This window comes from Acanthochromis polyacanthus, chromosome 15, assembly GCF_021347895.1.
Source record: "Acanthochromis polyacanthus isolate Apoly-LR-REF ecotype Palm Island chromosome 15, KAUST_Apoly_ChrSc, whole genome shotgun sequence".
NCBI lineage: Eukaryota > Metazoa > Chordata > Actinopteri > Pomacentridae > Acanthochromis > Acanthochromis polyacanthus.
In genome coordinates, this window is record NC_067127.1 from 6,337,556 (window position 1) to 6,350,658 (window position 13,103).

At 39.9% G+C, this 13,103-nt stretch overlaps 1 protein-coding gene across 2 annotated transcripts in view; it reads left to right on the forward strand.

The window, feature by feature from the left end:
• Positions 1 to 13,103, forward strand: part of fmn2a (formin 2a) — a 38,734-nt gene that overhangs the window by 6,918 nt on the left and 18,713 nt on the right. For both annotated transcript variants that reach the window (XM_022198363.2, XM_051960062.1), the window contains exons 3-6: positions 1,236 to 1,388; positions 2,678 to 3,456; positions 4,010 to 4,151; positions 9,198 to 9,285. In XM_022198363.2, coding sequence (XP_022054055.2) covers positions 1,236 to 1,388; positions 2,678 to 3,456; positions 4,010 to 4,151; positions 9,198 to 9,285 — 1,162 coding nt within the window. The remainder of the gene's footprint in view (positions 1 to 1,235; positions 1,389 to 2,677; positions 3,457 to 4,009; positions 4,152 to 9,197; positions 9,286 to 13,103) is intronic.

Here is a 13,103-nt window from a genome sequence, read left to right on the forward strand (position 1 = left end):
TATCATGCGTCCTTTTCTGGCTGTCGGTCAGGCTATCACAGTCCTAATGGGTTTTATACTGATGGAAACACCAAGAAAACATCAATATATGTCTCTTTTGAAAGGGCAGTAATGGGCCCATGTCTCTGAATATGAGTAGACATTTATGCTTACACATGATTTGTGCACACATTAATACTTAGTTATCTGATCTAGCAATTTGTTTTATAGTATGGGACATGAGCATATAGTTTAGCACTGCTCACTTCACCAGCATCCTTGGAAAATTGCATTTTGTGTTTGGAAAGCATCAAAGTATTTAAGAAGAGTAGAGAAAGTTAAACTTAAAAAAGGAACAAATAATTTTGCCTTTGCCAGAGGCAGAGCAAGTACTTGTACTTGTTTGGATTTGACACATAATCACCACTGCACTGTTGAAGGCACGCACACAGCTCTCAGTGAGCCTCCTGTGAGTGTCTAGTAATTAAGAGTCATTAAAATAAATACTTTAAAATAATATGAATTCAAATGTGTCAATTTTCAGATTATAATCGGCTGCTTTCTCCAGACAATTAGTACACTATTTGTGAAATGTGTCTGACTTTGTATTTATAGGATTAAGCAGTTTTCACCTTGACCCAGCACAATACTGAAACAACACTAATAGTGACAGTTGTAGCTTAGCAGTCTTATTTGCCATGCAGAATGACAGTCTCACACGTTGTGCACAGAGTACCTGCAGCTGGGACAGTGGAATGATGCGTCTTTTGACACCTAACAGGAACATTCGGAAGCTCCTTGCTTGCGCATCAAGGCGTCTTTTCTAATGGCTGCCAAGGTAGTTGAAGAAAGAGGGTGGGTGGAGAAGGAATGCAGGAATAATTTGTTCAGTGTGCTCTTACGCTCAGGTTTTAAATCATGGCATTGACACTCAGCCTGAGTAAATGAGATCCAACGGTGCCTTTTTAGATCAGTCAGTAATGTCAAGTAGAGACATCATGAGTTTTTGTTGGAGCAAATATTACAGGACAGTTAACTTTGAACTGACTCCCCCACTGGCTATGCAAAGGGAAAAAACGTATCAATCTCCTGTGTTGTCGTACTTACAGAATCACAACCATTTGACTTTGATTTGACTAACAATATTACATTGTATGCCATATAAAGAGGGTAGTAGTGCTTTGACAAGGCAAATATCACCTTAAATCTGATTTTATTAACAATTTATGCACTTTCTTGTCTTCTAAATTGAGCAGGAGGAACAGCTGTACACTTGGGCATCTGTAGGCCTTCCAGTGTCTTCCTACCTGTGGGAACTCTATGGGGGAAGAACCATCAGTAGAGTGCGCAGTTTGAGATCCCCTTTACATCAGTCATCAGCCAAGACACCAGGTGCTCCACACGTTCAGGTTGGTTACATCCTCTGTTCGTCAGCGATTATTTTTACAGCGTGTTTGCCCTTTATGCACAATTTGTGCAGATGCGAAGAGCAAAACTTCACATATTTCCTTCAAAAGTCTCATCTTTACAAAATAAAATCAAGTGTAGAAAGAAACATTCAGACTTTCAGCAAGATCCACTTGGGGACTGATATATTCACTGCATGTGCGACTACTGTTTTTTTTTTTTTTTTCTTTGTAGAAGACAACTGACATTTACTTAACTTAGCTTTTTTTAATTACCATATCAACAGAATCCACAGTATAAATATAATATAAACACACTAGCAAAGCAGAACATAATTTTCAAGACACAAAGCCAAGTAAACATTCAGTGGAGGATTCTGTTATCAGCTTGGTTGGTTTTTCGACAGTTCTTCCTCATCCTTCTTCTTAAATATGTATGCAGTTTATTTCAAATGTTTATGCAAGATTATGTGCGGTGCTTTGAAGAGGAAAAATAAAAATTATGAGTTGTAGTTTGAGAGAAGAGCAGAAAAAGAAACAAATATAATCTGTTTAGTCTACAGAGAGTTAAGAGGTATTTAAGGACGCATTTGTTGAACTTGCTAAATATTCAGTGTTGATATGAAATCTGAAACCCCATGTGAAGATTACCTTGTTAAGGAATATAGCAAACCTTGGTCTCATAGCTCATAAATTGCTCCGGATAATTCAGTTAAATGCTTCAGCTGTAAATTGTTCTTTGTCCACCAGAGGTCAGGCTTGTTTTGAAAGACTTGTGAAGCTGAGGAAGTGAACCTCCCTGTTTTCTAGAGGAGTAAAAGGGGCCATACTGACTGAACATTCTCCTTAAGATTCAACGATGTGACCACAACTGGGGAATGTGTACTAGCAGACACAAACCCTCCCCATGTGAGGCCCTGCGAGACTCGCTGTCTCTGGGGTCAAATCTCTTGGTATCCCCTCATCCCCGCTCTAACCAGTCTGGAGCCAGAGGTCTGATGGAGTCTAGACATAATGGACTTTCTTGACCCTTCTTTACCTCATAGCCATGTCCCTAAGCTCCCTCAGTTGTGGATGTTTTACTGTTTATAAGTTTATTGAATGATAATGTGTCTGAGATTCGGCAGCAAATTTTATGTCCGCTTTGGAGACTTCACAAAGGAGGAATGTTTCATGTAGGGAACGCACAAAGCACAAACTTATTTTCTCCAGTTTCCATTTGTGAAGCAGATTGTAGATAAAAAATTAATTTAAGATCTTTATTTCTTCTCTTTTTTGTTGTTCATTGGCAGACAGAATCCAGCAGGTTGAAGTCGGGTCAGTCATCCTCAGAGGATGAAAGCTGTCTCATCCCTCAGCTGGAGAGAACCATTGATGACCTGCGGATTAAGATCGCTGTGTTGCAGGGCCAGCAGGCCTCCTTGGCAAAGGGCAGTGGGGATAATATGGACGCTCTGGGCAACGGCCATCACAAGGCCTCACAGATGAGAGGCGGGAGACTGGCGAAGACAAGCCAGGAGGTGTCCGTTCAGACCTCGCCGGTGGAGGAGGGCTGTAAGTTCGACGTGCCTTTGAACGGAGGATCAGGCAGCGTGTCGTCCACCGTTTCATCCTCCATCCCTAAATCTGCAGAGAGCTTCGTCTGCACGTGTCAGCAGAGGCAGCAGAGTGGCATCCTCCCACCCCTTCCTCCACCTCAAGTCTCTGGAGGTGTGCCCCCACCTCCACCACCACCGCCACCACCCCCTTTACCAGGAACTGTCGTGCCTCCTCCACCACCACCTCCCCCGCCATTACTTGGGCTTGGATCTTGTCCACCTCTTCCTCCTCCACCGCCGGGCATGGGCCCTCCACCCCCACCTCCTCCACCGCCGGGCATGGGCCCCCCACCCCCACCGCCTGGAATGGGCCCCCCTCCGCCGCCCCCGCCCCCAGGCTTTGGGCCCCCACCACCACCAGGCCCCATGCCCTCCATGATGGTGCAGGAAGCTGCCCCTGCCAAGGCTGTGATAGAGCCCCCCAAGCCAATGAAGCCCCTGTACTGGACACGCATCCAGCTGCATGCAAAAAAGTAAGGACACGCTGTAGAACGTGAAGATAGATATGGATCGTTTGCACAAAGGTATTCTCTGAACAGTAGAGATTTGAGAGGAAGCTTGTCCACTTAAGATAAAGATCGCCCACATGCTGTGACGGCAATAGAGATGCTAACCTTGTGGAAAATGAAAGTGATGCAGTCCAGGCATTGTGGTCAGCAGAGAATTGACTTGAACCAGGTTTTCTTTCCTTATTAAGGCTTGGAAAACTGGAGTAGAAAAAAACATCTAGAAATAGACTACTTGATTTACTTGCAAGAGAGCAACTTGATACTGAGTTTCTAAATGTAATTTGTTGGCTGACGGATATGACAAGTGCATAACTTTGGGATTTTTACACTGCAAAAGATGACAAATGAGTTCTTAAAAAAGCAGAGGACTCTGGAAATTTCAGCAATGCCTGTTTTGGAGAAATAACAGCACAAAATGCACTATGAAAGTCTACTTTACTATACTTTTTCAGCTAGTGAATGGCAGATTAAAGCTCTTCTAGTTGCACAGTAATTCCTCTTTTCACGCTATCTTTAGACAAACTGCCGCATTGGTGTGGGAGAAAATCGAGGAACCAGCCGTGAATTTTGAAGAATTTGTGGAACTCTTCTCCAAAAGTGCCGTTAAGGAGAAGAAGAAGCCAATTTCAGACACTATCACCAAGTCAAAGGCCAAGCAGGTACAGTGTAAATATGGCTGTGTGCTTGCGTGAGTGTTCCTGTGTTTGTCTCCGTAGACAGTAGACTACATCTCTGATGATTTGTTTAGTGTTTGCACATTTTCCTGAGTCACCAGATGTGGCATTCTTCAGGGGTTTCCCATCCTCACTCTCGCTTGTGATGGCGCGGTCCTTTCCATTTGTCTTCAATGTCACTCCACAACTTGGTTTGAGTGACGGGAGGAACTTCCACAGCCCAGACAGTTATTATGTGGTGTGAGCTCTGGCTCCCACCCGACTCCCCTGTGACCATCCAATGGCAACCAGCCAAAGTCTCGCGTGCGGTGAGGAAACCTCACAGTGGTGATGACTGCTGAGAGAGAGGGAGCGGGGATGGGGAGAAGGAAAAAGGGAGGGAGCATGAAGTCTGGGAGTTGTATTTCATGAAGTGGTTACTCCCATTGTGCTTTCTGTATGGCTTAGTTTAATAGGCAGAGCGTTTCTCTCCCAAGTGCCCTTTATGTCACTCTATCAATCTGAATGTCAAACATCCGATCTACAATTTAAAGCTCTTCTCGTCAAGAATTTTCTGTTAACGTACTGTTTGTCCAAATTATGTGTCTAAATCGCAAATAATGTTGCACCAGGGAAGAGTGTTCCACTCATTTAATTGAGACCCAGTAGAATCAGACGACAGTTTTTGCTGAGATGAAATGTTGGTCTCCCGGATACACATTGGTGGGAAGTCTTCTTGGTTTATGGGAAGCGATGAACTGAAATGCAACACCAAAATATAAAACCTCCAGAAAAGGTTCCAGTTGAATGAAAGTTTGACTCTCGAATAAAGTTCAAAAAGTAATAATATAAATAATAATTATAATAGTAATGTAGGCTTGAGAATGTGGTTTTATGAAACCGTATTAACATATTTCAAATTTCTAAATCCTATCTGCTGTTTTTACCTTTGCCACAAATGGGGAACAGTCTTTGGACCATTCATCGTGTTTTTAATGGCTCATCCAATGACGGTATAAAAAAATTCTAAAATAAGCAAAAAATTGGAGCGTATTAATCCTTAATGCAATTTAACAGCTGAGTTATATATAAATTAACATCCCATACAGCTGGCGTGAATGTTGAAATTAATCTAGGGACCAAAGTTGTTTTTATACTCTCCTATAAACATATTTATTTCTGCTCTAAAGTTAAACATATTAAAATGGGACTCTTTGAGATTGCCTTTATGCCTCTACTGGCCATTCAAGGAACTGCATTATATATATTTTTTCCAAGTAAAATCTCCAAAATAACTTGAAATAAAATTGCTGTCATGACTGTTGCTCTACCTTAAGCAGAGTAAAGCTGAGCACGCAGCATATGATAGATTTACTACCCAAAGCACGAAAGGGGAAAAAACTCACCTTGCAGCGCAAAAGTCAACAACCATGGAAAATGGTAGATAAGCTAAGTAAGTTTGCCCTTCACAAGCAAATCCCACTTTCATGGAGAAATTACTTTTCAAATACACTTCTGAAATAGTAAAAAGCTAGAGTACTGAAACTGACACTTGGAGCTGAGAACACAAAAACTGCCAGCTGACATGTAATGTGATTTGCTCAATCTATAAAATGGCCCAGTGAGGAAGATGGAGAATGACCAGACAGAATGTCCTCATGTTGTCACTGATACCATTAAACTTTGACATTTTCAGCACATGAGGACCTCACCCAGACCTTAAGATTGATCACGTCCTGCTACTTGCAGCTCTTCCCATCCCCTCATGTGCTGTCAATTCAATGGGTTTTCTCGTGAGAGGAGAGGAGGAAAACATCCTCTTCAGAGTTACCACTAGAGAGCAGCTTTGACGTCAGTACTTGGCCAGTTTAAAAGCCTCTGCTGACATCAGTATTAGATGTGAAGAAGTACTATCATCACCCAGTGTCAAGTGTTAACCCTCTCATTTATCTGCAGAAGGGTTTGAGAGGAAAGCTTTCTTACTCATGACCTTTCTATAAGGAAGTGTAGTGACAGAGGGAAGATTTTTATTTTGCGATTTGCATCTGTTCATGACTGAAGATGATGAATGGCAGCATACATTTTGTATATTCTAAAGACTTGTTTTCCATTCCACGAAAATGGAGATTTCTTTGAACTCCTTGGTAAAAGAGAATCACATTAGCTTTGCATTTAACCATTATTTTCATTATTTATTAATCGTCTGATTAATTTCTTTCTAATTTTTCAGTTGTTTGCTTTGTGAAGTGTTATAAAATGGTGAAAAAGGCCAATGCTTTGTCTGAGCAACAGTTCTTAACCCCAAAGCTATTGAGCTTAAGATCAGAAAAGCAAAAGAAAATCTACAAGTTCTCTGAATCTTTGGTCCTTTTAATTAAAAAAAAAAATCTCTGGGCATGTTTAGAGATCTATAAAAACACTCTGCTTCTAATAATTATTTGTGTCTGACATAATTTTTCCCAATAAAAAGTTCACATTTTAGAAATCAAAAAACTACATTTGCATCTCATCCCTCACTATAAAATTCAAAACTTTTGAATATGCATACATTTTTCATTTTAGATGTTTATTAGTTGAATGTCTTCATAACTGAAATACTGCTATTTATGAATGTGCAGTGCACACTTCAGCACCAATGCAGAAGGTTGCCATTGGTAGGATGTGCCCAAGTATATCCTTTTGTCTCATATTTTGAGGATTAAGTTTTTGATGTTTAATTTTCAAATAATCTAGAATTTAACTTTACTATGCAGTGAGCATGTCAGCCTATTTTAACAGAATGTATTCCTAATTGATTTTAAATTAAGAAACCATTTGAAGGCTGCAGCTGTTAGCACTTTGTGTCTGAACTGTCCTAATGAACGCATGGGCAGCTCCCAATGGATACATTACGTTAAATGTGATGATCAGAAATATTTATGTCCTTGAATGGTCTAAATTGCAGCTAATCTAAAAATGTGTCAACTATGTATGCCCTGATTTACCCGAGTAAAGACTCAGAAGGTGACTTTGAGGTGCTTTTCAGAACTGCCAGAATTCCACTTACTGGCTTTTTATAATAAAAAAAAAAAAGAAGCGGCAACGTCAGTAGCCAGCCTACAATAATACACCTGGCCCTTTAACTAATTTCAGCCACTATGATGAAATTTATCTGTTATTGTTTCCTGCTGATGGTACCAGACCTTTGTGCATGATTTACAACATTTCCAACATTTTTTTTTTTGCACATTCACGTTGACATCACCTTTCAGGATCGGGTTTTGATCGAAACACATCAGGATTGGTCAAAGTAGATTAATATCACTGGTTATTGTTGTAACATCTGACTGTTCAGCAGACTGTTGATGGATCAGTGCTCTGCAGAGTTAATTGTATTTCCCACACTTCTTCCTTTGCTTAATTCAGATTCAGGATGGGCATGTTAAAAAAATCTATAAATCTAAATTTCAAAGTCATTTGCGAGTTTCAGGAAAACTACAATAAATTGTTGCCCGTTGATCTATGCAAATATAATGCGTTTTATATCAGCGAACTGTAGATCAACTCAGATTTTTGGTTTTACTTCAACTCAATGCTGGATCCCAAAGTTATTTGAAAAGGAGATGGTAATTAGGAGTTACTTTTTGTGAAACTCTGAACTGAAGTGTGGTTTTATGTTCAGCATTCTTTGAGCTTCTTTTGAGAGAACAAGTTGGACCTCAGGGAATAGTTTCACATGTGATTCAGAGCTGTATGGGATTGATGAAAGTCCGTACTGGCCAACCCTGAAATGATAAATAGATCAAAAGATCAACATATAATTAATGTGACTTAAAGATTTCTTAAAGCCAGAAACTCAAACACATGGCTCCCAGGAGATTGTTGAAAAACACTGTATGAAATGAATTTTTCAGGGTTGTTTTGTTGAAAACGTTAGTCACGAAAATTATTTCAATAACTGTAGTGGTTCGAGGATCCAGCTGGGCTTCATTATGAAATAATACTACTGATACACTTCATTTTTGACTCATATAAAAACAGTGAACTTAGTTTAATGTACCTGAGACTCATGTCTAATGTATCTTAGACATGTTTATGCATTTGAGTCAGGCCGGCTGATAAGACATGACTAATGACCCATTTTTAACCACCATTAAGCAGCTACCTTGCACTAACTATCACAGGCTCACCGTGGAAGTCGCTCGGCATCATATCTCAATCGGTCTGTCCCTTGAAGCTGTGGTTGGGACGGGAACACAGACAGTTGAGGCCTAGTGATATAACTTCCTGTGTGTTTAAGAGGTCTGTGGTCTGTGTGATCTGGTCTAGATGGAAGCGTTCTGTCTGGAGCGCAGTAGGCTATGGGTTTCCTGTCCTGTCCCTTCACCGCTTTGCAGCCCAGTGCACACTTCTGCTTATTCAGGCGAGCTGTGGTCCATAATGGCCCCCTTGGATGCAGTCTTTCATGCATAATGCCAACACCGGCTTGATATTCAACTCCTGGACGTGTGACAAGTGGAAGCCGTTATTCAGCTGACGTCTGCAGCTTTTTCAGCACTTTTAATCTCCATCCAATTGTTTTGACTGTACTTTATTATTATGAGTTTGGATGGACTTACGTTCCTGCATTGCACAGTTACATAAACTGTAATTTAACCAAAAACTCATCTCTATTATTATATTCAGTTGCATGACTTGAATCCATTAGATCATGCTCGGCATAGGAATTAAGCCTCTTGTTTTCTCAGTGATCCATAGCTTCTTAATCACCTGACTGAAAACGATGGATGTGGAGAATTGGAAAAATAGGAACAAAATATTAATCACAATAATTCAGTTAAACATCAGTATAATTTTTCTAATGTTTGTGGGTGAATGATCTTAATTTTTTTTTCATCCAACAGACAGAAACAAACAAAGAGAACTAATGTTCCTGTCTTTATTTCCAGTCAAATGTTGCATGCTCAGTCTGTGTGGGTATGTCATGATTTATGGAGTGTTTCCATTCCTGTTTTCTGTGGCCTAGATAGAATAAGCATATTGCTCACATTTCTTTGTACCATCGTCTCCTAGGTCGTGAAGCTCTTGAGCAACAAACGCTCGCAGGCTGTCGGTATCCTGATGTCCAGCATTCACCTTGACATGAAAGACATCCAGAACGGTAAGTTCTATCATGTGGTCATGAACACTGAAAATATTGTGACAAAGGTGATGAAATGAGTTTACAAGCCTTCATTGGAACATTCTGGTGGCACTGACAGCACTATTATAATACGCTGCATGGAATAAGTGGCAAATGGATTGGGATGGAACATGAGTATATGTGTGCATCTCCAATTTCCAACATTTTTCAAAATATAGATTTAAAAATATACCTGTGACTTTCCATGCGACAAATACAAACCCTGCTTCGTTTAATGTATTGATTTCAATAATGTTTTTTACTAGCTGCAATTGGTATTGTTCTGAGGATGCAATGTCTAATGATCATTCAATTTATTGCTTTGGTCCAGACTGAAATATTTCATTCAGTATTGGATGGACTGTAATGATTTTCTTTTAGATATTCATGGTGTAGAGAAGACCAATAATTTGCTGATTCCCTGACTTTTGATCTAGTGTCACCAGGAGGTAGACAATTGTGGTTTTCAGTGACATTTCTCAACAACTATTAGACGGATCATCATAATTTTTCATACAGAGATTAATGCCCTTGCAGGATGATTTCAATGAATTTGGTGACCTCTCATCAAGTGCCATTATCAAATCAAAATCATTTGTGCAGTACTGTGGTTTATGACCATATACCCACAAAAACGTATTCCCATCCATCTCAGCTGCGCCATGTATTCGGTGTTAACTAGAAAATGTTTGTGTGCAAGCACTCTAAGCTAGCATGTTGAATGCGGTAAATAATATGCAGTGTCTATGAAAAGAGTTCACTCCCCTTGGAAGTTTTCCCCTATTGTTGCTTTTCAACATTGACTCATGGTCAATTTAATGTTTCTTTTGACAAGAATTTGCAAAAAAAACACTTGTGTGCCAAAGGGAAAACAGATTTCTATAAAGCAGTGCCTGCTAATTAACAATCTAAAATGTAGTTAGTACAAGCAATTGCATAAGTATTCACTCCTTTCATGTATTTAGTAGCCACAATGTAATTTGGCCACAATTCCAGCATTGAGACACTGTGGATACGTCTTAGTCAGCCTCGCACATCTGGACACTGCAGATTTACCCCTTCTTTTCTGCAAATTTGCTCAATCTATGCCAGGTTGCGCAGAGATCATAAGTAAACATCCCTTTTCAAGTCCAGCCAGAATTTCTCAATTGGATTGAAGTCTGGACCCATTCCATCACATTCATCTTGTTGTCTTTAAATCATTTATGTGTAGCTTTAGGTGTGTGCTTCAGGTCATTGTCTTGATGGAAAGCAAGTCTTCCAAGTTGCAGCTTCTCTTGCAGACAGCATCAGGTAGTCCTTCAGGGTTTCCCTAGACTTTGCTACATTTATTATACTACCCTCTACTCTTACAAACCATCCAGGACCTGCTGCTGAAAAGCATCCTCATATCATGATGCTGCCACCACCATGCTTAAGGGTGGGGAGGGTGTGTTTGTGATGATGTTCAATGTCTGTTGTCTGCCAAGCATTGTTTCTAATCTATTGACCAAAAAAAAAAACTGTTTTGTTCTCAAATAAACAAATCATCCATTTGATTTCAGAGTCTCCCACATGCCATCTGGTAAAGTCTAGTCAAGATTGTACACAAGCTTTTTCAACAGTGGCTTTCTCTTTCCCATAAAGATTTGACTGGTGAAGAACCAGGACAGCAGTTGTTCTATGCACTGTCTCCATCTCAGCTACTGAAGCTTGTAACTTATTCACAGGAGTCATTAGTGCCCTCCCTCACTAGTTTTTTTTTTTTTTTTCTTGCACGGCCACTCTGTTTTGAGGACAGCCTGCCTGTTAGATTCACACATGCCATATGTTGTCCATTTCTTAGTGATGGAATGTGGCACATGGACTTAAGCTTTTCAAGAACATTTTTTATGGAATAGCTTGAAGTGTTCTTTTGTCATAATGGTGTAGTTACAAGCAGGAGTACCAATTCACCAGTGACTAGACCTTCGAGATTCAAGTGGTTTTATAGTACAGTCATTTCAAACACATTCACTACATTCAGGTCTCCATTTCACTAATTGTATATTGTTGATTAAACTGTGGGGGTGTTTCTGACTTCCATCCTCCGTCCTCCAATTCCCGACGCCCGCTACATATTTAGGTCACCTGATTCAGTATCTGTACAAAACATACACACGCATAACACGCCTGTGCTCAGCGAAAGGTCATTTTGTTTGTAGGTACATCTATATTAGGTGGCCACATTCTATGTTGCCGTAATTTCTGATCATCAATAACTACTATATCAAATGCTGCATTTAAAAAAAAAATGCTACATTTCTGACAATGCCATATGAGGGAATGAACAGCCTTGGTGGAGTACTGCGCTCTTTGAGTACTTTTCCAGTTTTAAATTTTATATTTTAATTCACTGACATTACTTCATAGAAATCTGTTTTCACTCTGCCATAAGACAGTTTTTATTTTTAAGTTCTTGTCCAAAAAATCAACTTATGTTGACAATGAGTCAATGTTGAAAAGAAATACAACTGGGAAAACTTACAAGGATATGTGAATATGTTTTTATAAGGACTGTATCTGCTCAGCATCACCATGTTAGTGCCGTTGTGAACACTGCATGCTGATGTTGGCATTGAGCTTGAAACGCCACTGTGACTGAGTGCAACCTTGGATGCTTTCATCTGAACGCCACAAGGGTGGTTTCTTCCTCCTTTTGTAAAGAATCCCCAGGTGTATAAGGGAGGCACTAACTTACAACAAACATAGTCACTTTTTATCTAAAGCATACAAACATACACCAAACAATGGCTGTAAATCTCATTCTGAGACAACAAAACTATTTCTGCACACAGAATACAAATGGGCGCCACTGTATTAAGGGTTTTTTTGTTTGTTTTTGGAGCGCTGTTATCTTGGTTCATAAAATATGTCTTTTTCATAGTCCACAGAGAGGTGAGCAGGATTTAGTATTGGCTGAGATCATTGCCAAAGCTCTGTCTAGTAGTTGGCTTTAACACGTCATATTGTTGTAAAGCATCTGAAATGTTTTTCCTCCTTTAACTCTCCTCCCCTCAGTTTTTCTTTGCTATCCTTTTGCATAGGCTCTTCTCATCCAACATCCACACCATGTTTCTCTGCAGCTCTATGTCTTTCTCTGATGGCTTGTCACCATCTTGTCTAAACGGCTTTGTTAAAGTGAAGTCATTTCGGAGATGTTGATGAGAACCGACTGTCTTCCTGTTTTAGTTACTCTCTGATTGCTCTCCAGTCTTCGCTCATCTGTGTGTCTAAACACTTTCCCTCATCTCCTCATTCTATTCAATCCTCCTTCGGCAGAGCATTTATTATGGCTTCAAACCTTAATCTCAACGTGCATGACAGCTGGGTAGGCTACATCCAAATAAACGTGTGCCACAAAAACCAGCAAACTGCTGCAATAAACAGTTTCTATGTGGGGCCATTTTATCTGCAGTATCTTCAAAGAATCTCATGGGACTAAATGTTCATTCTTCTATGTTTCTGGTCTTTGGTGCATTCATCTCAGGTCAGAAAGGGAGGGCAAGCGAGGGCCACTCTCATCAGCACTGTCATTCATCTCCTATGTTAGGACAGTTTTTGCAATAGTACATAATTAGCACTGATTGGAAACTTCAGTATATCACAGAGTGAAGATCAGAGAGAAGATATGTCAATGGTTTGGTGAAGTACTTATATTAGGCCCTTATTCCCCGAAAACAGTGGGATGCTTGCTGCCTTGCACAAACAAATTAACCCGAGGAGGAGTTTTTTTATTTATTTACTTTGTCAAATATTTTAATTGAATTATTATTTTT